Source organism: Theropithecus gelada, chromosome 3 (assembly GCF_003255815.1).
Source record: "Theropithecus gelada isolate Dixy chromosome 3, Tgel_1.0, whole genome shotgun sequence".
Taxonomy (NCBI): domain Eukaryota; kingdom Metazoa; phylum Chordata; class Mammalia; order Primates; family Cercopithecidae; genus Theropithecus; species Theropithecus gelada.
The window spans coordinates 57,646,927-57,670,758 of NC_037670.1; the positions used below are offsets into that span (position 1 = coordinate 57,646,927).

The window sequence follows — 23,832 nt, forward strand, 5'->3', positions numbered from 1 at the left end:
AAAATGGTACTGCAATGTCACCAATGCTTGGGAATTAGATTGTCGTTCTCTCTTTATTTTTTTCTTTCTTTTTCTTTAGAGACAGGGTCTTGCTCTGTTGCCCAGGCTGGTGTACAGTGGCAGGATGGTGGCTCACCGCAGCCTTGAACTCCTGAGCTCAAGTGATCCTCCTGCCTCAGCCTCCCAAGTTAATGGAACTACAAGCGCATGCCGCCATACCCAGCATCACCCTGTCTTTCAACAAACATTAACTGACTAGCACGTGCCAGATACTCTACCAGACCCTAGGAATGAGCCGTGATTTCTGCTTCTTCAAGAAAGAATATAAACCAATAGGTGCAATAAACGCTTACATTCCCTAATTGTTCCATCATTAGCATATCTAATCAGTTACTTAAGGGTTGAACCTAAGATTGGTTTAGTTATTATGGTGAATCTAAAGCATGTAAGCTAATTTTCATGCATTGAAGAAAACTAAAAATTGCTTAGGAAAGATGGTTAAAATCAAGAAATATATTTATTTCTCCCAAAATTAAGGCACACACATGCTTGCATAAAAAGAGGGCATATGATCCCACCACTATGCTCAAGATTAACAGTTTGGCACGATCTGTTTACAGCAATGGATGAAATTAAAAACAGTTTCCTTTTTGAATCTTTCTACAGCAAGAGCTTTCACTGGGAATTGGGGGAAAATGTTTCCAGTTCTAAAACTCACTTTGTGATGCATTCCTGGGATTCACAGTCACTTCTGAGTTTGTGGTAAATCACAGCTCCAACAGCCAGAGGCCCGGCATCCCCACAGAGGAAGGTGACCCTCCGGCCATTCAGATTCCGAAGTGTTCTTTTTACGTAATCCAGGGATCGGAGCAGGTAGGTTTGGTCACATGTGACCCGGTACAACTGCAGGTACAAAAGGGCTATGCCTGGAATAATTTCCCACCCCAAAAGAAAAGCATTATTATCTTTTCCTTTCATCTTCAGGACATTATTTGTAATTACATGAAATACCTTCTACATAAATCTATGTTTTCAAAGGGGTGACATCAAAACAATACATATCATACATTTCTTTTGTTTGTTTGTTTTTCGTTTGTTTGAGACAGAGTCTTGCTCTGTCACCCAGGCTGGAGTGCAGTGGTGCAATCTCGGCTCACTGTAAGCTCCGCCTTCCGGGTTCACGCCATTCTCCGGACTCAGCCTCCTGAGTAGCCAGGACTACAAGTGCCCGCCACCACGTCTGGCCAATTTTTTTGTACTTTTAGTAGAGACGGGGTTTCACTGTGTTAGCCAGGATGGTCTCAATCTCTTGACCTCATGATCTGCCCGCCTTGGCCTCCCAAAGTGCTGGGATTACAGGCATGAGCCACTGCACCCGGCCCCCATATCATACATTTCTGAAAGATGAATAAACAAAACAAAACCAAGACAGAGAAATTAGGGAGGAAAGAACAGAAATCAAGTTTGTACATGTTAGCTTGGTGCTTGTCCTAGCATAGTGATGTAATACCTCTTATTCACAGACAAGAGAAGATACATCACTTCCTACTCATCCTCAGTTAATTTTCATTCATTCCAAAGTTGTATTCATTCTTCCTTGTAGATCCTAACATGGATCCTCTTCTTTTTACTTCTCATAAAATCATTTCTCTTATGTTATCCCAAATGATTGCTTTTCTGAACTTTATACTCTCTTCTTCCTTTTTTTTTCCTATTGTTCCCAATTTTTCTTTTTTTTTTTTTTTTCTGAGACGGAGTCTCGTTCTGTCACCAAGGCTGGAGTACAGTGGCCTGATCTCCGCTCACTGCAAGCTCCGCCTCCCAGGTTCATGCCATTCTCCCGCCTCAGCCTCCTGAATAGCTGGGACTACAGGCACCCACCACCACGCCCGGCTAATTTTTTATAATTTTAGTAGAGATGGGATTTTACTGTGTTAGCCAGGATGGTCTCAATCTCCTGACCTCGTGATCCGCTGGCCTCAGCCTCCCAAAGTGCTGGGATTACAGGCGTAAGCCACGGTGCCCGGCCTATTTTTCCCAGTTTTTCAATGTTCTTTAGTGAACAACCCTACAACTGACCAACCAACTGGTGAGTGAACTCGCCATTTCTGGAGCAGCCACACAGTACAGAGTAAGGCGACCAGTACAAAGGGCGTGTGTGTTCATCACCCACCGACCTTTCCATTTTGGATAAAGAACAGACTCAGATCTGCAAATGAATCCGAGAATCTCCAGAGAACGGCCTATATGGCTTCTTAAAAGAAGCATGTTCGTATATCTAGGTTTGAGAAGACAATATGACAGCTAAGTTAAAAAAAAAAAAAGAATCAGCATAAATATGTATTTACTAAAGTCTTTTATAGGAACAAGTATTGGCAGACATGACATGCTGGTGAAAAGGCCAAATGAAACATTTCTTTCATGTTTAAGTTGAGGTTCTTCAATATTCTAGTCTTTGTCTAATATCCTACTCTGATTTTTATTATTTTTCATTTTGCTTTTTTTTTTTTGAGACACAGTCTCACTCTGTTGCCCAGGCTGGAGTGCAGTGGCGCAATCTTGGCTCAATGCAACCTCTGCCTCCCGAGTTCAAGTGATTCTCCTCCCTCAGCCTCCTGAGTAGCTGGGATTACAGGCGTGCGCCACTATACCCGGCTAATTTTTGTATTTTCAGTAGAGACAGGTTTTCACCATGTTGGTCAGGCTGGTCTCGAACTTCTGACCTCGTGATCCGCCCACCTCGGCCTCCCAAAGTGCTAGGATTAACAGGTGTGAGCCACTGTGCCCGGCTTCATTTTGCTTTTTAAATTTCTCCAAATATCTAGCTGCTTCTTTCTTCAATTCTTCTATTCAGGGTATATTACTTCTCTTTCAAATTAATCCTTAACACTTTTTGAAGTCTTTCATCATTATCCATTTCTTTAAAGATGTTGAGTCAAACAGATAAGAAAGTAGCATATTTGGAAGGTCTGAATGAGAGTATGTTTTCTACATTCAAAAAATATAAGCATACAGGAAACAGACAGTAAAACTTAAGTACCTACAAATTTCAAACATAATAATCACTATAAAGGCTTACAAATGAGTATTCCGATTGACTCAGAAATCTCTAAAAATAGGACGCTGATCTGATTAACCTATGAACCTAAACACCTACAGTTACAGATACTTAATGCTTCAGTATTTTAAAGTAAATGGTAATAGGTAAAGTAAAAAAAAAAAAGGTCATCATGCTTTGTCATTTTTTTGTTGGCAGGCGCACATGTTGCACTAGGTAAAAGGAGCTAGAACGAACAGGCCTTAGGCATGTGGTGGGAGGTGCTGGGGAGCACACGCCTGTGAGCAGGCTCAACCTTCTAGACAGCCTGTGTCTTTGGACTGTGAACTGCACCAGTGCCTCCCATCCCCACACCTTCAGTTGGCCAGGATGGCCAGCAGAAGCTGCAGCTGATTATCTCCCTTCCCCAATGCTGAAAGCTAGAGCCAGCTGGAGCTAGGCATCTCCCTCGCTCTGGGGAGGCGGGGCTGTGATAAACCCCTTGCAAGAGAGGCTCCAGTAAAGCAATTTCTCCAGAGGGCAGGTCTTGTCAAGAACAGAAGGCTCTGATGGAATTCAGTATGGTTCCTTCCCCTGAACCTACAAGAAGCATGAGGGGAGTTTTCCCTGATGTTCACCATGAAGATCTGGTGGAGCTCCTAGAGGTAAAGTTCACAAAAGTGTGAGAGCCCGCTATGACTGGGTGCCCATCGAGTTTTTAAGTCTCTCTGGCTGGTCCACACTTAGCCCCCGTAATTCATCATCAAAGTTTCGGTCAACAACAAACTGTATACGCACAGTCCCATAAGATCATAATCATAATACCATATTTTTACAGTACCTTTTCTATATCTAGCTATGTTTAGATACAAAAACACCATTGTGTTACAATTGCTACAGTATTCAGTACAGCAATGCTGTACAGCTTTGCGGCCTAGGAGCAACAGGCTATACCATAGAGCATAGAGGTGTAGTTGGCTACACAATCTAGGTATGTGTGAGCACCTCTATGATGTCTGCACAATGAAACTGCCCAGTGATGTGTTTCTCAGAACTCATCCATGATGTGAAGCGATGCACGACTGTAGTTCTCGGCATTCACCTGTTTCGCCAGTTTTTGGTGCAGCTGTTTGCCCCTTTGACCTCACTTCTCTCATGGAGCTAAGAAGAGCTGCTGAGTTTTCACTCTGTTAAGCTTTTTACTTGCTAGGATGCAATGGTGACTTGTAAACTCCTTAAACGCTAGACTGGAAAACTGAAGTGTCTCTTTAATTTATCTTGCTTTTCCTTTGCATTTTTTCCTTGATAGTTTCATTTAGTCACTTATTTATTAAGCAAACATTTATTACACCCTTCCTAGACACGAGGACACTTTGCCCCCATGCTCTCTGTGGGGTCAGCTCTTTCTTTGGCTCCTTGCGCTTTGGTCTCATTTCTGAAATGATTTTTTATCTTTTCCTTAAATTTCTTTTCTTGGTCTGTCAATTCTTATTTCACGTGCTCTTACCGTCTAGCCATCTCTGCTCTGAGTGTCTTTACCTCTGCGTTTTGAACTCACTGCTTAACTAAGTTACAAAATGAATGCTGAAAGTATCACCAATTTTTCTCCACTTTGTAGTGACATCTTCCTGGTGCGGTTTTCTCCCTCCATTGAGAAATTTTTATTTTTATTTTTCTTCCTTATATTATGGATAAAGTAATTATATTTTTTCTTAAAATTGAACTTTTCTATATCAACTATTAATAGGACAAATCCCTGGAAGGGGAAAATGGTTAGGGTAGCTTTCCCAACTTTTATCCCAACGGTGTCCTCTTGCTAAGTGATGAACAGTGTATGTAATACACGAGGAGTCTGGTGGCCAGATCTCCTGACTCTCAAACCCTTTCTTGTATCAGGAGTGCCCATTGCTGCTGCTTCCTTCCTTCTCTACACCATCAGCGGGGGCCAGCAAGAATGCCGCTCCACCTTGCAAGCTAAACCTGCTTCTCTGCAAACCATGCCTGTTCTACAGCTCTCCAACCCCATTCCCTGTGCACTTTCCACACATTTATTCCCAGCTTCTCCTGGCACTGTCTTCCCACTTTGCACTCGGATGTGCCCACAGAAGTTCCCACTGAGGCTGTGGCCCACCCTGCCTGGAATAGCTATTTGTTGATTCTGGGAGGGTGGGTGGGGTCGGGGTGATTCGGCCATGCCTGGACCCTGGGCTTTCTCGCCTGCACACCATGGCTCTCCACACTCGTTCTAGATGCTGCTTGTTTTTACCCAACATGACTTGTGTGTTTTCTGTCTCAAAGTTTTGCTAAAGGGGTAAGTTGTGGGTGCTTCATTCATTCTTCTTCTGCTTTTGTTGAGACAGGGTCTCACTCTGTCACCTAGGCTGGAGTGCAGCAGTGCACTCATGGCTCACTGCAGCCTTGACCTCCTGGGCTTGAGCCATCCTCCTGCCTCAGCCTCCTGAGTAGTTGGGACTACAGGTGTTTACCACTGTGCCCAGCTAATTTTAGAGATGGGGTCTTGTTATGTTGCCCAGGCTAGTCTCAAACTCCTGGCCTCAAACCATCCTTCCACCTCCATCTCCCAAAGTGCTGGGATTACAGGTGTTAGTCACTGTGCCCAGCCTTCTTCTTATATTGTACACACAATTTAGGGAGGTATGGGTCTAGGTGGATTCCATACATCTACCTGAACCTCTAAACCCTATTAATTTAAATCACTAAACAAAATATTTCCATGATGATTCCCAAAGACAGCAACAGCTAGGGATTTTTTAAGCAATACTGATTTCTGGAAACCGCCTGTAGAGTTCCTAATGTAACAGTTCTGGGCTGGGGGCTGAGAACTGTAGTTTCTTACAAAGCTCTCTTGGTAATTGTGATGCACGGCCAGTTTAGAACCTAACAATCAGGGGTTTAGCAACCCTTTTTCAACAAGCAAAAAAGTTGTAAGTAAAAGATTTTTAGGGGAAACCTGTGCAACTAATAGCTATGCTATTTTCCTTCCAAAATATCCTTATTCTTTGTATTTTACTTCAGGTTAACCACAATTATCTAATTTTATTACATTTAAGACATCTTTGGCCCTCTAAGTGAACTGGCTCCATGTCTGTCTGGGTTTATAAGTTTGAAGTTTGGCATATGTAATGTCACTATGTAAATACTGCATGCATAACAGGCAAATAAGCATCACAAAAATGAATGTAAATATAAATACAAATACAATGTTCACAAAAATGAATATAAATATAAATACAAATACAATATTATCAGGGCCCCATGTTTAGTTCATGGTGGCTCTAATATGTATATCTCTGTCTATGCTGTTTTGTTTGTTTTTTGTTTGTTTGTTTGTTTCTTTTTGAGACAGGGTCTCACTCCTGTTGCCCAGATTGGAGTGTAATGATGTGATCCCAGCTCACTACAACCTCCACCTCTGGGCTCAAACAATTCTCCTGCTTCAGCCTTCCCAATAGCTGGGACTGTAGGCACATGCTACCACGCCCAGCTAATTTTTGTATTTTTAGTAGAGACAGCTTTTGCCATGTTGCCCAGGCTGGTCTCAAACTCCTGAGCTCAAGTGATCTGCCATCTTTGGTCTCCCAAAGTGCTTTGGATTACAGGCTTGAGCCACCACAGCTGGCCTATGCTGTTTATTAATTAAGCTATAAGAATTCAGCAAGAAATCACTCTAAATGTGTATATAAATTGTCATTAGGAATTTAGTCAGACTTCAGTCTAATCCCTGAGAACAAGGTCATCTTTTATATCCTTTATATTCCCTAAATAATTATTAGAATGTTCTGAATACCGGGTAAAATAATAAGAATGCAAAGATTAGTTAAGGCAAGTTAATTTTTCAATTACATTTTTTGATGTGAAGTATATTATTGGTTGTTTAACTGTTATCATTAAAATAAAAATAAAAACATTTATGTGCACGAATGAGTCAAATGAGTACAGGCAGTAGGGTAGATAGTTTATATCACAGAACAGAGAGACCACTCACCACAGCCTGTCACAATGACCAGAGCAGCAAAGAATCCTTTAAAATTGACCCTAGGGCAAGTTTGCTCTTAATAATTACACATTTTCATACACAGCTACATATTAGGTTAAATAAATGATGTTATAAAAAAAAAAGACACACTAGATATTAAAGTTCAAACTTCAGGGAGAAAGCATTTCTTTAGAAATAAAATTCCAAATCATCTCATCATTGAAGACACAGAGCAAGACTTCAATTAAAAGGTATAAAATCAGCCAAGCATGGTGGCTCACACCTGTAATCCCAGCACTTTGGGAGGCTGAGGCAGGAGGGTCGCTTGAGCCCAGGAATTTGAGACCAGCCTCGGCAACATAGTGAGACTCTGTCTTTACAAAATAATAAAAAAAATTAGCCAGGTGTGGTGGCACGTGCCTGTGGTCCCAGCTACACGGGAGGCTGAGGCAGGAGGATGGTTTGAGCCCAGGAGGTCAACGCTGCAGAGAGCTGTGATTACACCACTGTACTCTAGCCCAGGCAACAGAGTGAGACTCCGTCTCAAAAAAAAAAAAAAAGTATAAAATCTTTATAATTTTATTTTCTTTTGTTTTTGAGACGGAGTCTCACTCTGTGGCCCAGGCTGGAGTGCGCTGGCACGATCTTGGCTCACTGTAACCTCCGCTTCCCGGGTTCAAGCAATTCTCCTGCCTCAGCCTCCCGAGTAGCTGGGATTACAGGCGCCCGACACCACACCCGGCTAATTTTTGTATTTTTAGTAGAGACGGGGTTTCACCATGTTGGTCAAGCTAGTCTCGAACTCCTGACCTCAGGTGATCTACCTGCCTCGGCTTCCCAAAGTTCTGGGATTACAGGCACCAGCCACCGTGCCTGGCCAAATCTTTACCACTTTAAAAGAGAAGAAAATTTCAAAGTCAGGTCTTACATCTCATAATCTAAGAATAAAATGTATCAGTCTCACCTGTCCAGCCAGTATAAGCAGAGCAGTCATGGGGATCAGCTGTCTTCAGCCCTTCTTCCATTTGCTGCAGAAGATCTTTAATTTTGGTCTGGATCCGTCTTATTAAGTTATGAATGATCTGAGATCCAAAAGAAGAGATAACTTTAACTGCACAAGAATGGGACAATGTTGTAATAAACACTTTAAAGTCTAAATTGTACAAACATAACAGACAGCAGTTACTTTCCTTGGACCGTCTCAGTGCATCGTTAGTTGGAGTCCATCTTGATTTTTATGAGGTTACATTTTTTTTAATGAGATAATACCCTATTTAGACTATAACTCATAAGTAGAATCACAGAAAACAACTAGCAGAAATCAAAGAATTTAAAAAAAAACAGAAAAGAAAAAAATGGATGGATTTAACTACACAAACATTTCAACTTCTGTAAGATAAAGAACAAAAGAAAGATGGTTTAAAAGTTAATGACAAAGGGGAAATACAAGGAATATAAGATATAAATCAATAATAAACATAATACACAACTAGACCCCAAATTATTAACATCCTCATACAAAAGAAAAAATAAGCATACATAAAACAAGTTTGATCACTCAGTGATTAATGAAATGCAAATAAAAACAAGTACTATGGATTTATCAGATTAAAAAATAGTATTATATAAAAAGAATTAAGTCCCAAGACTAAGAGCAAACAAAACAGGTATTCTTATTCATTGTTGGCAGTCTTTCCCAAGAGAAATATGCAATATTCTTCAATAATGTAGCTGACAGTATTGTTAAGATCTTTCCTACCTTTGCTGATTTTTTTTTTTTTTTTGCACGACAGTTTCGCTCTGTCACTCAGGCTGGAGTGCAGTGGTGTGATCTCAGCTCACTGCAACCTCCGCCTCCTGGGTTCAAGCGATTCTTCTGCCTCAGCCTCTTAAGTAGCTGGGACTATAGGCACTTGCCACCACGTCTGGCTAATTTTTGTATTTTTAGTAGAAATAGGGTGAGACAGAGTTTTGCTCGTCACTCAGACTGGAGTGCAATGGTACAATCTTGGCTCACTGCAATCTCTGCCTCCTGGGTTCAAGTGATTCCCCTGCCTCGGCCTCCCGAGTAGCTGGGATTACAAACACCCATCACCACACCCGACTAATTTTTGTATTTTTAGTAGAGATGGGGGTTCACCATGTTGGCCAGGCTGGTCTTAAACACCTGACCTCAAGTGATCCACCCACCTCCCAAAGTGCTGGGATTATAGCAATGAGCCACCGTGCCTGGCCCACCTCTGCTGATTTTTAAAAATCGACTTGCTCTATCAATTAGTCAGAAACCTCCCATTACGACTATGGAATTGTTTATTTCTCCCTTTAACTCTCTCTCTCTTTTTGCTTTCATATATTTTGAAGTTCTGTTATTAGGCATAGACAAATTAATGACTAGTATGTCTTCCTGACAAACTGATTCATTTTCATAATGAAATGTCCTTCTATGAGATTGTAAAGAAAATACTTTTAGGTTCTGCACAATTAGGGCTTTGAGGGCAAATTCTACTGAAATTTGGGATTCTGGACTAAAAGTAAACCTTAGGAACTAAGGTGTGCAGAGTGTGAACCCCAGAGAGGTTTCCTCAACCCTGGATGTGCATGTTTACATTTCAAAGTGCATGAGGCCCCAGAACCAGGAGACATTTCTGACTTGTAAAACTGAAGACAATGGGCTCATCTTTTCCATACAGATATTTATGTACATTCTGAAAAGATTAAAGAAAGATGCTGCTAATGAGACTCTCAGAAAGGGAAGGGGAGACAATTGCCTTTTCCCCTTTTATAAAAAGCACAGAAAATTTACTTTCCCTCTTTCCTTATCTACAATACTGGCTTTGCCAATGAAGGTCATCACACCCTACCTGCACTGCATTGTACCACAGATAAGAACTGGGACCTGGGAACTGCCCACTGGTTATTTGTGGTCAGGTAAACAGGAAGAAATTCCTGATTCAAAAACCTTTTGCTATATTCAGGACAAAATTAATTAACATAAGTATCAAAACCCTCTTTACCTGCTCGACCTAAGAGCTATTTTATGGGACATTTTACACATAGTCACTAAGTTTTCAGATGCCCACTGCTTGCTTACTTGGCCATCCATTCACTTTCAACCTTTGTCTTGATATTATAAGTCGATCTCTTGTGTAGCACACAGTTAGGTTTTCGTTAATTTATCCTGATAGTCTTAGAGTCCCTCAGCGGACATGAGCAGAACCCTCTTCATTGGCAGGATGCCCTAAGAGAAAGTGCGGTTCAGTCAGCCCTGAGTGGCACCTTTTCCAGTCCCACTGTGGGACAAACCCCATCTGTTCCTGCAGACTCACCTCTAGGCTGTATTTTTTAAAAACTGGAATGAATTCAACCCCCAGATCCTCAAAAACAAACATCTAACTTTCTTGTGTAACACAGCATGGCTCCTATGCAGAAAAACATCAAATTTGTTTCCTTAGTCTTTTTTTTTTTTTTGAGACGGGGTCTTGCTCTGTCACCCAGGCTGGAGTGCAGTGGCCGGATCTCAGCTCACTGCAAGCTCCGCCTCCCTGGTTCACGCCATTCTCCTGCCTCAGCCTCCCGAGTAGCTGGGACTACAGGCGCCCGCCACCTCGCCCGGCTAGTTTTTTTTTTTTTTTTTTTTTGTATTTTTTAGTAGAGACGGGGTTTCACCGGGTTCGCCAGGATGGTCTCGATCTCCTGACCTTGTGATCCGCCCGTCTCGGCCTCCCAAAGTGCTGGGATTACAGGCTTGAGCCACCGCGCCCGGCCTCCTTAGTCTTTTATAAGCAAAAGCAGAATAAGGAGGACAGGGCAAAAAAAAAAAAAAAAAAAAAAAGAAAAGAAAAGAAAGAGAGAAAGAAAAGAATAGAAAAGAAAGACAAAGAAAAACAGAAACAAGAGGCAGAGGCAGAGGCAGGCTCAACTGTTGGCTGTTTTAAAGCCCCCAGCCCCCGCCAGGTTTCCCTAAGGATACTCCTCCAAATGACTGCTACCAGTGGAGACGGCCAGGCCACCCAAAGGCAAACTGCTCCCAGTGAGATAAATGGGAAAAGCCCCACTCAACTTGTACCCTCTGCTATCAGGGGAACCCGCCCCCAATATTTCAATGTAGGTTCTATTTTCCCTAAGTGTTGGCCAGTCTGAGAAATAAAGAGAAAGAGTACAAAGAGAGGAATTTTACAGCTGGGCCTCTGGGGGTGATGTCACATATCGGTAGGACCGTGATGCCCACCTGAGCCGCAAAAACAGCAGGTTTTTATTAAGGACTTCAAAAGGGGAGTGGGTGGACGAACAGGGAGTAGTTAACAAAGATCACATGCTTCAAAGGGCAAAAAAGGAGAACAAAGATCACATGCTTCTGAGGCCAATAAAGATCATAAGGCAAAGGGCAAAATAAAGATCACAAGGCAAAGGGCGAAATCAAAAACTCCTGAGAAGGGTCTATGTTCAGTTGTGCATGTATTATCTTGATAAATATCTTAACAGAAAACAGGGTTTGAGAGCAGAGTACTGGTCTGACCTCAAATCCACCAGGGTGAGGTTTCCCCCCACCCTGATAAGCCTGAGGGTACTGCAGGAGACCAGGGCATATTTCAGTCCTTATCTCAACCACATACGACAGACACTCCCAGAGTGGCCGTTTATAGACAAAGGTCTTAATTATTAATATTCCTTGCTAGGAAAAGAATTCAGTGATATCTTCCCTACTTGTATGTCCGTTTATAGGCTCTCAGCAAGAGGAAAAATATGGCTCTATTCTGCCCGACCCTGCAGGCAGTCAGACCTTATGGTTGTCTTCCCTTGTTCCCTGAAAATCGCTATTATTCTGTTCTTTTTCAAGGTACACTGATTTCATATTGTTCAAATACACATTTTACAATCAATTTGTACAACAGTGATCCTGAGGTGACATACATTCTCAGCTTACAAAGATTACAGGATTAAGAGATTAAAGTAAAGACAGGCATAAGAAATTATAAGAGTATTATTTGGGAACTGACAAATGTCCATGAAATCTTCATAGTTTATGTTCAGAGATTGCAGTAAAGACAGGCATAAGAAATTATTAGAGTATTATTTGGGAACTGATAAATATCCATGAGATCTTCACAATTTATGTTCTTCTGCCACAGCTCCAGCTGGTCCCTCTGTTTGGGGTCCCTGACTTCCCACAACACTCTGTCACAAGCTCAGCCACTGGAAATGAGGCCTGAGGACCAAAGGACTCCCAGGACGGAATTCCAGCCCCTGAAAGTCTTGAGCTGAAGGGGCTCTCTGCTCCAGTTGAAAACAGCTCACCTTAAGTGGTGACTTGAGAAGGTGGGAAAAATTCATCTCACACCATGTAGGTCCAGGGTGTCAAGGCTCTCCCTGACTGATGGAGATAAAGGATAAAGCAAAGTAGTAAAGGGGCTGGCTCCAACCTTGCAATAACTGGCTGGCTCACAAGCCCTCCTGTAAAGCTTAACTCCTCTCCATTCCTTTTTTTTTTTTTTTTTTTTTTTTTAAACACAGTCTCTCTCTCTTGCCCTGGCTGGAATGCAGTGGCACCATCTTGGCTCACTGCAGCCTCTGCCTCACTGCAGCCTCTGCCTCCAGGGTGGTGGATTAGAAATTATGGTGTCGGAGTCATGAACCAGAGGCCACAAGATTCCAAACCTCCCCAATTGCTCCTCAGGATAACATCACTACTGTAAAACCTAAGAATGGTGCTCAAGATATATTTTCAGACCCTGCATTCTGCATTCTGATGCACCAGCTGGTGCCATCCAGACTGGTAATCGGGCTCAACCGGTTCTGTGATCCCACCCAGGAACAGAAGACAAGAAGAAGAACCCACTGTGACCCCCTAAGATTTCATCTAGGATCCGACCAATCAGCACTCCCACTCCCTTGCCCCCACCCACCAAATTATCCTTTAAAAACCCCAGTCCAGGTTTTCAGGAAGACTGGCTTGAGTAAAAAACTCCGGTCACCAGTTCAGCTGGCTTTGTGTGAATTACACTTTGTGTTGTGATTCCCGTCTTGATAAGGCAGCTCTGTGTGGGCAGCGGGCAAGCAGAACTCACAGGGCACTGACAGTCTTCTCATTCCCCTGCTAAGGCCATGCAGTAACTTTTAACTGTCATACACTGTATTTATCAGTTCCAAAATACCCATGAGACTCTTTTTTAATGGTTTTTACTTCCCTACTGAGATTTCCTCATTTTTCATGAATTGAAAGCATATTTTGTTTTATTTCATGGAGGAGAGTTACAGTAGTCAGTTTAAAATCGTTGCATACTAGTTTCACTATCTGGTTCTTTTCAGGATTGGACCCAGTTAATGTTCTTTTCTTTTGAAAATGTGTCTTTTATGTAGAAAAGCAGAATATGCCACCTCAAAATCATGCATTTTTGACATAAGGATGAATTTGAGTTGAAGACAACTGAGAAGTAGACGCCAGAATAGCTCTCTCCCCTCTCCCACCTGCCTAAAAGCAGGACTTAAAAACTGTGTCCCTCCTTCGCTCCCAACCAGGGAAGAAATCTTTGGGAGGCATCAGCCTGAAGAAGGCACCACAGAATTCTACATTACAAACCCCATTTGTTTGCCGTTCTATGATTTGCATCCCAGACACTAAAAGTCCCTGTCCTTTGTCTTGTCACTGCTCTAAAAACGCACTGCTCTTTGCTGAAGATGAGATATAAGCTGGGTTTCTAAGCCATCTCTGTGAGATTCACTCATTCCCTGGGTACGTCCTACGTGCATATGAAATACACACATTAAAACACTCATTTGTTTTTCTCCTGTTAATTTGTCTTTTATTACAGGGGTCTGTCCCAGCTAAGAACTCCGAGGGGTAAGAGGAAAAACAATTTTTCTCTCTTACACTACGATCCTGGTTCTACAGAGAGCAGGTAACTTTGCCCTGCATCTGGAATATTAATTTGTACACTGTTTTCTTGCTTGTATTGAATTGCAAATTATGTTTCTGGGGCAGCAGCTCTCCTCTCAATTCTTATCTTTAGTCTTTAGCTAAGCTTCTTTGTGTCTGTTCCAGACATGGGTTGTTCAGAATTTGATTGGATATATCCACAGACAAGATTTTGGGATCCCTCCTCTGACTCATTCCCTTTCCCCATTATCTTATCAGCCAGTTATCCCATCTTAGATTTCTGGTTCCCTGAAAATGTGTTTTTCCCACAGGCACACCCTGCCACCACTGAGTGCACCACGTAAATGAAACTTAGCTCCAGGATAAAAGACATAGACACAGAAACTTCTTTCACAGGGAATGCACTATAATATAACCTATAGAAGTCAGGCATGGTGGCTCACACCTGTAATCCCAGCACTTTGGGAGGCCGAGGCGGACGGATCACGAGGTCAGGAGATCGAGACCATCCTGGCTAACACGGTGAAACCCCGTCTCTATTAAAAATACAAAAACAAAATTAGCCGGGCGTGGTGGCAGGCGCCTGTAGTCCCAGCTACTCAGGAGGCTGAGGCAGGAGAATGGCGTGAACCCGGGAGGCGGAGCTTGCAGTGAGCCGAGATCCAGCCACTGCACTCCAGCCTGGGCGACAGAGTGAGACTCCGTCTCAAAAACAAAAAACAAAAATCAAAACAAAACAAAACAAAACAAAAACATACCCTATAGAAATTCACTCTTCCGCCAGGGCGTGGTGGCTCATGCCTGTAATCTCAGCACTTTGGGAGTCCGAGGTGGGTGGATCACCTGAGGTCAGGAGTTCAGGAACAGCCTGGCCAACATGGTGAAACCCCATCTCTACTAAAAATACAAAATTAGCCGGGCATGGTGGCACACACCTGTAATCCCAGCTACTCGGGAAGCTGAGGCAGAAGAATCATTTGCACCCAGAAGGCAGAGGTTGCAGTGAGCCAAGATGGCGCCACTGCACTCCAGCCTGGGCAAAAAAGAGTGAAACACCATCTCAAAAAAAAAACAAAAAAAGAAATTCACTCCTCCAATTATGCACTGTAACATACTCTATAGAACCTCCCTCCTCCTCCAATCATGCACTGTAACATATTCTATAGAACCTGGACATAATACAAAAAGGCAATTACACTGTGGTCTGCTTATTCTCCAGTGCCTTTGGGCAGCTGCTTTTTATATTATATCCAAGTCTTATACTTGTTTTATACAGGGTGTCCTCCGGCAGGGTCTTAGCCCATCATTAAGGTATAAATCCCCTAAAACACTTTTTAAGTTAAAAAAAAAAACCCAGTATACATACTTTCTTTTGTTACACTCCAGCTGCATATTATATACCATAAAACCCCCATCCGTGTCCACATTTTTAAGTCACTGAAAGTAATAGCTGAGCATTCAGAGACGGGAAAATCTATTTTGAGACTAACCAATTGTGCCCAAGAGGATTTAAACATGCATATTTACAAGTATATATTTTTGCTATAATATAGGTACTGAATACGACTTTCCCCTTTGACATTATATTTATTAGTTGCCAAAGACTAAAATAGGTAGGCAAGACAACAAATTCTATTAAGTGACTAAAACATAGCATTAGCTTTCAAAATTGTATCTTTTCATTAAATGTTATTCAAAGTAATAAGTAAATTACAATAATTTCTACTCATCCATGGTGGTAAAATACCTTCCCTTATAGTGAAAGCTGAGTTAGAAATCTAAGGCCAAGGAGAGCTTCATGAAAATCTTTATAATTATGTTCACTTAAACAAAACGATAAAGATGGCACACCAAAAAACACAGTATCAATATTTCACCTACCTTAAAGGTGATATTATGAGTTAACTAGACAAACACATGCACTTAACAATCTTTACTTACTAGCAATGCTTTCTGGATTTGCCATTCCCTATGGTTTTGGTGATGTTTTTGTAAATGTATTTAACTTTGCTTCTGTTAATGAATGCACCAAAAAGAGTAATCGTATGGTTTTCCATCCAACTTCTTAAAAACTTTTTGACTCCAGGTTAGTAACTTACACCTCCTGTGTCTTGACCTTTGGTTTCTACTGTAATCAAAGAGATGCAGAATCATTTGCATAAGAAGGAATAAATGGGGATACCTCTTTAATACCTGTGGTAGCAGAACCCATAAGATAGTTCCTGGCCCATATCTAGTCCCCATACCCTTCCTGCCTGTTAACAGAAATCTGATTATATTCAGAACAGCAGGGCATCCAGCCCCAGAAGAGACGCTTGATTTTCCAGGCCCTGTTATGCACAAGGGTGGCCACATGACACAGTTCTGACCAATGAGACCTAAATGAAAGTCTTCTAGGAGGTCCTGGGAGGTTCTTATTTTTCATGATAAAAAAGAAAGAACTTCCCTAACTTTTCTCCCCTTCTGCCCGCTGATTAAAGTACCTCTAAGTTGAGTTTTCCAGGCCTAATGCACACTCATATGCAGTCTTAGCTCTATCATGATAACCTAATTCCAAAGCATATACTACTAACCCTTCACTCCTCATAAATGCTACTGGAGTATATTTTTAAGACTTATGATTGCTTTCTCCAATTCCCTTTAATATTTGCCAAAATTTCATTGCAAAAACCATTAATTTCTCTACCCTTTGCCATAAGGTACTTTTTCTGGTTCCCCTTTTCCTATTTCTCATAAAAGAGGCTTCTAATTTGTTTATACTGGAACAAAATTCTCATGTACAAAAAACATTTATTATGCTCTAATTCTATTCACATTTGATGGAGATTACTGTACCAGGAGAAATTTTAACTGGTTTGTCTCTTTTAATAATGGTATTTTATTTATACATACACACACACACACGTGTGAATATATACATATGCGCACACACTTCTTTTTTCCTTTTTTTTTTTTGAGGCTGAGTTTCACTCTGTCACCCAGGCTAGAGTGCAGTGGCGCGATCTCAGCTCACTGCAACCTCCTACCTCCTGGGTTCAAGTGATTCTTGTGCCTCAGCCTCCTGGTAGCTAGGATTATAGGCATGCGCCACCACATCCGGCTAATTTTTGTATTTTCAGTAGGGACAGGGTTTCCCCATGTTGGGCAGGATGGTCTTGAACTCCTGGCCTCAAGTGATCCACCCACCTTGGCCTCTCAAAGTGCTAGGATTACAGGAGTGAGCCATTGCACCTGGCAATAATGTTATTATAAAGATAACTAACAATTATGGAGCACTTACTATGTACTTGGCACTAAGTGCTTTACATATTTCAAATAATCTTCACATCATTCCATTTTTTAGGTAAGAAAACCGAGGCTTACTTGAGGTCTCATGACAATGAGAGACAAAGCTCTTGAAACTCTGACTAGACTGTCTACTTCTAAAGTTCCTGGGCTGCGCATTCTCTGCTTATTGTGAAATTTTTTGCTTGATTCTATGTTTACATTTTACCTTTGGATATGCAGGACTTACAGCCTTCACTCATTCATACTATATGAATAGAAATATGTACCTGCCACATAGCCCAGAAACAGCAGGAGCAGTTAAAGAACTTTGGAGGTTTTATCTCTTGACTCTGAAATTGATTTTTAGCAATTACACTGCAATTGGGAAGAAAATGTTCTTTTCCTACACGGTGGGTAGACAATTTTCCCAAACAAGAATGCCCAAGTGTATTACAAAGCAGAAATATATTGGAGTAGATATTAATCACTGGTTGTAAAACGCCTTGTGAGGTGTCACTGCGTCTATTATTCCAAATGACGCACAAGGCACATTTATGGCAAGATTTATTTCTCTTCCTCACATGTTTTCATGGTAATAAATCTTAGAATCAAATAAAAAAGCTTTTTTCCTGGGGAAGGTAGGGTGGGAAGAAGAGACAGAAGAGGAGGGGGAAGGGGGAATAGGGGAAGGAGAGAGAAAGAAGAAGGGAAAGATAAACAGATGGCAGACAGACACTGGGTGATACTGAAGCATACAAATTACACCAGTTATATTCTTGAAAAATGTTTCAAGAAATTAACTTTCTTTGTATTCATGATGTTTTTTCCATGTACATCACAGGAACAATTGAGGGGAATAATTTATTTCCTAATTTGTCATTTGCTAGAACATATTCACATATTCTGTACCTCTCTGCCTCAACTCTAGATTTTAGAGAAGGTAAGGGTTCAGATCAGTATATTCATAAGCTACATTTTATATTGCATATGAAAAAAGGTAGATTTTACAAATTTTTACAATTTTACAAATATTTTAGATAATATCAACACTCTAACAACCATTACTGAAGATAAAGGATAAAATTTTCTTTATCTCGGCATAAAGCAGAGCAAACATAATTGGCATATTAACAAATTCATATATGATAAAATACCCAGCACTACATATATTTTTCTAACTTTCAGATACCTTTGAAATAGGTGAGGAAGAAATAAAATGTAGATGATTGGCAAATCTTGAGTATAATATTAGTTATTCTTTTGAAAAACAAATAGTTAATGCTTTTCATGTACCAGGCACTGTTACTGGGACACAAAGCTGAATAAGATTGGGTAGTCCCCAAAATGTCCCTCGCCTAATGAGCCAAATGTAAAAATAATTATGATTCCATATAATAAATGCCTGACTAGCAATATGCAATATAGTATATTCAAGAAAATATATAAATGTATACAGACTGATATCTGAAGACAATCTTTTTTTTTTTTTTTTTTTTTTTTTTGAGGCGGAGTCTTCACTCTGTCCCCCAGGCTGGAGTGCAGTGGAACCATCTCGGCTCACTGCAAGCTCCGCCTCCCGGGTTCGCGCCATTCTCCTGCCTCAGCCTCCCGAGTAGCTGGGACTACAGGCGCCGCCACCGCGCCCGGCTAATTTTTTGTATTTTAGTAGAGACGGGGTTTCACCTTGTTAGCCAGGATGGTCTCGATCTCCTGACCTCGTGATCCGCCCGCCTCGGCCTCCCAAAGTGCAGGGATTACAGGCGTGAGCCACCGCGCCCGGCCAAGACAATCTTACTTCACCCTTGTGTAAGGCATTCAGTTTACTGGGATTGTTACCAGATGCCCGCTCACAGAGGCAGGCAAGTGTGTAGCTGGGGCATTCAGGAGGGTGGAGACGAGATGGAAAGGCATCGACAATCACTGTGAGTCTGTTAGGGGGCTTCCCGGTGGACCCAAGAGACCCATTCTTTGATTAGGGAGTATCATCAGTGGGGCACTGTGTGGACTAGAAGGCCCTGAAAGCTTGCTCCTCAATGGGCTAAAAGCTGAGGAGCTTGCTTTGCAGGGCTGTCCATGTGGAGTCTGGCGGATCCTGAGCCCCATGAAAGGAATGCATTGACTCTGTCTAAGACTGTTGTTGCCCTTCACTGCTATCATAAAAACTCTATGGTGAAGCTACAACTATTAACCCCATTTACAAATGAGAACTATGAGAACTATGAAGCACAGGAGAGAGGTAAAGTAACTTACCAAAAGTGATATCAACAGTAAGGGGCAGACTGGAGTTTGGACCCAGGCAGCCACTCCAGACTACAAGCACTAGGAACCTTTATGGTAGGCAGGATGGCCCCCAAAGATGTCCTGGAACCTGAAACAGGTCACAGACCACAAAACAGGGAGAGGATGCTGGATTATCCAAGCAGCGCTCATCTAATCCCACAAGCCCATAAAAGCAGAGAACCTTCTCCTACTGAAGTCAGAAATATAGGGCAGAAGGTGAAATCAGAGAGATGTGAAGTGTGAGAGAGACTTGATCTGCAGGTGCTGGAAGGACCATGTGGAAAGCATGGGCAGGGCTCAGGCGGCACCGAGGAGCAAAGGCCAGCCAGCAGGGAAGTGGGGAACACTCCCGCAGCCACAATGAATTGGATTTGGCCAACAGCCTCAACGAGCCGGGAAGCAGATACACCCTCAGGGACTCCAGGAGAGAAGGCAACCTTGAAGACACCTTGACTTTGGCCCTATGAAATTCTAAGCAGAGGAGCCAGTAGAGCCAGACTGTACCTGGACTCTGACTTCATTTTAAAGATGATAAATAAATAGGTGCTGATTTAAACTGCAAAATTGGTGGTATTCATGGCAACAATGGAAAAAGAATACAACTTTCTTAGCTAATCCTCTGAGTGGCTTTGGAATGGCCAAGCAACAGAGTCTGCCTGGGCAACTCTGAGAAAGACCCTGGAGGAAGAAGCCTCTCACAGGTGTGTCACAGAAAGACAGGAGCTCACTGTGTGAAAAGTGGGGGGCATTCTGTGCTGAGGGACAGAGATGATATTTAAAATGCATTTAGGAGAAAGCCATGGGCATTCCTGAAGAAACAAGCCATTCCATCTGAAAAATATGGAATATGCAATCATTCTCTTTCTAAAATACTTGTGTTCTTCTGTATTTTTTATGATAAATTTAGTGCTAGTTTGAGGAAATAAAACTGCCATACATAAAAATACAGAAAACTTAAAAAAGATTGACAATTAACTTGTAAAAAATTATGATCTTAACTACAAATAGAGGAGAGTGAAAAGTCTAAAAACAAGAGTTCAACATGTACATAATAACTAACTCCTAAAAAGAAAAAGGTATATTTTGAATAGTTATGCATAAATCGAACATTTAGGCATGAGTAATACTTGAAATGCACCAGGAGAGCTTAATTTTAAAAAAAAAGATGGTTTTATTATTACTACACTCCTAATAAATGGGGTATTTGAGACACTTAATCTAATTTAATCCTCTTGATAATCCTAATTTAATCCTCTTGATAATCCTAAAACAACATTATCATCATGGTATGCATGCAGAAACTGAAGCTAAGAGAAAATAACTTGCCTACATTTTAAAGACGATAAAAATAGTTTTTTTGACTCACATTTTACATATGTGATGATGTGCAAACTTTGCAAACTGTATACCATAAAGTAATTCTTTTCTTAGGAAAGATTTTAATAAACCTTTCTGCTGAGGGGTATGGGTGGGGGAAGTGCATTTCCTAATTCAGCTCTCCTAGGCTAATGATCATTGTAATGTTAGGTATATGAAGATATGATGTGATGTTATACCTAGCAAGAGTGTGGGCTTGCTTTGTAACACTCCATTTTGCAAACAAAATGAATAAAACAAAAGTCCCCCAATCCCTACCTCAAAGCTAATTACTACATGGGAAAAGTAGGCAGGAGTAGAGAAGCTGTATCTTCTGACAGTAAAGAATTAGATGGTAGTGAAAACATCTACCTTTAATAGTGGTATTTTCAGTAACAGGTCCTTACCTAAACTGAATCTATCAAGATAATGCTGTTTTGCAGAGTTGTTTGAAAATAGTTCATTCTGCTAAAAAGAGTCATAGATTTAAATAATCTGGTCTGCTTCTGTTTTCTTATTTCAAACTCAGTAATATAACAGAAAAATATTCTAGATTACATATCCTAAGCACACACACCTCAATCCAATTTTGATGTGTATCATAAAAATTCATCTGCTGTCTATGCTCTGTAGGGGATATATGGCATAACCACAAGGAAGTTTACAATTGCAATAAAGAACCAAGGACAAACTGCTAAGTGACAATATATTAATAAACTGCACACAAGGGCTCAAAACATACATAATTACAGTTCAAGGGACAAGGAACCCATGGAGATAGTGGGACTTTGTGGTCAAATTATATTTAATTATGGAAAGCTCTCAGTGAAAAGTTAGGTTTCATTTTGATTAAACAATTGGTGCATGGTACTAACTAAAATCTATAAAAGACAGGAACGTTTTCTGAAAAACTCAGTTTGTTACATGCAATTCCGTTCACGCAAAATTTGCTCAAAACCTAGTCTGGCCTTAGTCAACTGCTAGTTGCCCTTACAGAGCACACTCCTCACCCAGAACTCCCACAGCATATTACACAGTTCTTGACTTACAGTAGCCTGGAATGTCATCCAGGAGTCCAAGATGTAACATTCTAGATACAGAATAGCTTTTAAAATACAAAGTTATATCATCAATATGCAAAAAATGATTCTCATGAAAAATAACAATTTTTAAAATTTCAATAGATTTATTCATTCTACAAACATTTACTACCTACTGCATTCCTATTTCAGTATCAAGCAGTGAGGATGTTTAAAAATAACTCCCTAGGTGTGATGGCTTACACCTGTAATCCCAACACTTTGGGAAGTTGAGGCAGGAGAGAATTGCTTGGGCCCAGGAGTTCAGGACTATCCTGGGCAACATGGCAGGACACCATCTCTACGAAAACAATTTTAAAAATTAGCTGGGTGTGGTGGAATACACCTACAGTCCCAGCTACTTGGGAGGGTGAGGTGGGAGGATCTCTTGAACCTGGGAGGTCAAGGCTGCAGTGAGCTATGATTGTGCCACTGCACTCCAGTCTGGGAAACAGAATAAGACCCTGTCTCAAAGTATTGAGACATGTCTCAAATAAATAAATAAATATTTAAAAAATTTAAAAATGATAACTCAAGTACACTCAAGAAAAAATTCCTGTTCTCAGAAAGGAATAAAGTGGGGAAAAAGAAATAGAAATGTATTACAGTAAGCCCTTGGTAATCATGAATTAAGTGTTCAGAGCTTCTGTTTGAAGTTTCAAGCATAAACTTATGAATCTGGAGACCCAGGCTATGATAGATGACAATTTTCAATCTTGCTGAGGCCCAAAGGGTGCACAGTATGAGCTGGCAGGTTCTACTGTGGGTGGAATTCCCAACCTCCACATTTCCAAATGGTTTGGTTATTCCTTATCATCTCACCACCATCAACAGGAGTTCCCACCCCCTTTCAGAGATGACGAGAGTGAAGAATGTATGTGTATGGAATTCAGAAATCCAGAAACTGTTGGCAGTCTGAGGATATATCCATGTGAATATTGTACACCTAACCATATTTTCCTTAGAAAGAAAAGGAGACAAGAATAAACATTTATTTAAGGAGCAAAAACAGGTATGTATTTTTTTTCTGCATTCCACTGAAAATATAAAATGTACAGAAATTTTTCATTATCACATTTTATACTCTAATACAAATAAGGTACGTCTATAATAATGTTAATAGCTATCACTAACTGAACTCTTACTACTCACCTATGTATCAGCAACTATGTGTACCTAGGTATTAACTGTACTCAGCACCGTTCTGAATGTTTTAAATGTATTAACCTAATTAGCCATTACAACAACCCAGTGAGGAGGGGGTGGTTATATTACATCTACATTATTAAAAGTTTTAGCAAATACGTTATATTACAACTATGTTATATTAAGAACCTCAGTTAGCCTTTCAATTTAACCATTTACATCAAGTTGATGAGGTAAGAAAAGCAAGGTTCAGCGTGTGATTAAATAACTTGCTCAAAGTCTACAAGTCATAAATGGCAGAAAAGTAGGAGTCAAACACGAGACTATTAAAGCTCTTACCTGCTCTATAATACAATTTATTTCCAAAAGATGGAAAATGTTCATGTATAATATATTCTTAGTTTCCTCTCCATAATCTTGCCATTACCCTTCTATGTCAATATCTTTCCACATCAGGAATTGAAAACTGGCTGGAGGTTAAGTTCATATTAAAAGAAAATTTAGGCCGGGCGCGGTGGCTCAAGCCTGTAATCCCAGCACTTTGGGAGGCCGAGACGGGCGGATCACGAGGTCAGGATATCAAGACCATCCGGGCTAACACGGTGAAACCCCGTCTCTACTAAAAATACAAAAAATTAGCCGGGCGTGGTGGCGGGCGCCTGTAGTCCCAGCTACTCAGGAGGCTGAGGCAGGAGAATGGCGTAAACCCGGGAGGCGGAGCTTGCAGTGAGCTGAGATCCGGCCACTGTACTCCAGCCTGGGTGACAGAGCGAGACTCCGTCTCAAAAAAAAAAAA

The 23,832-nt window shown here is 41.1% G+C and overlaps 1 protein-coding gene across 1 annotated transcript in view; it reads right to left on the bottom strand.

Moving 5' to 3' along the window:
• The window catches only part of LANCL2 (LanC like 2), a 63,876-nt gene that overhangs the window by 33,066 nt on the left and 6,978 nt on the right, over positions 1-23,832 (bottom strand). The window contains exons 2-3 of the mRNA XM_025378001.1: positions 7,999-8,116; positions 719-926 (exon numbers count right to left, since the gene is read on the bottom strand). Of these exons, the coding sequence (XP_025233786.1) occupies positions 719-926; positions 7,999-8,116 (326 nt within the window). The remainder of the gene's footprint in view (positions 1-718; positions 927-7,998; positions 8,117-23,832) is intronic.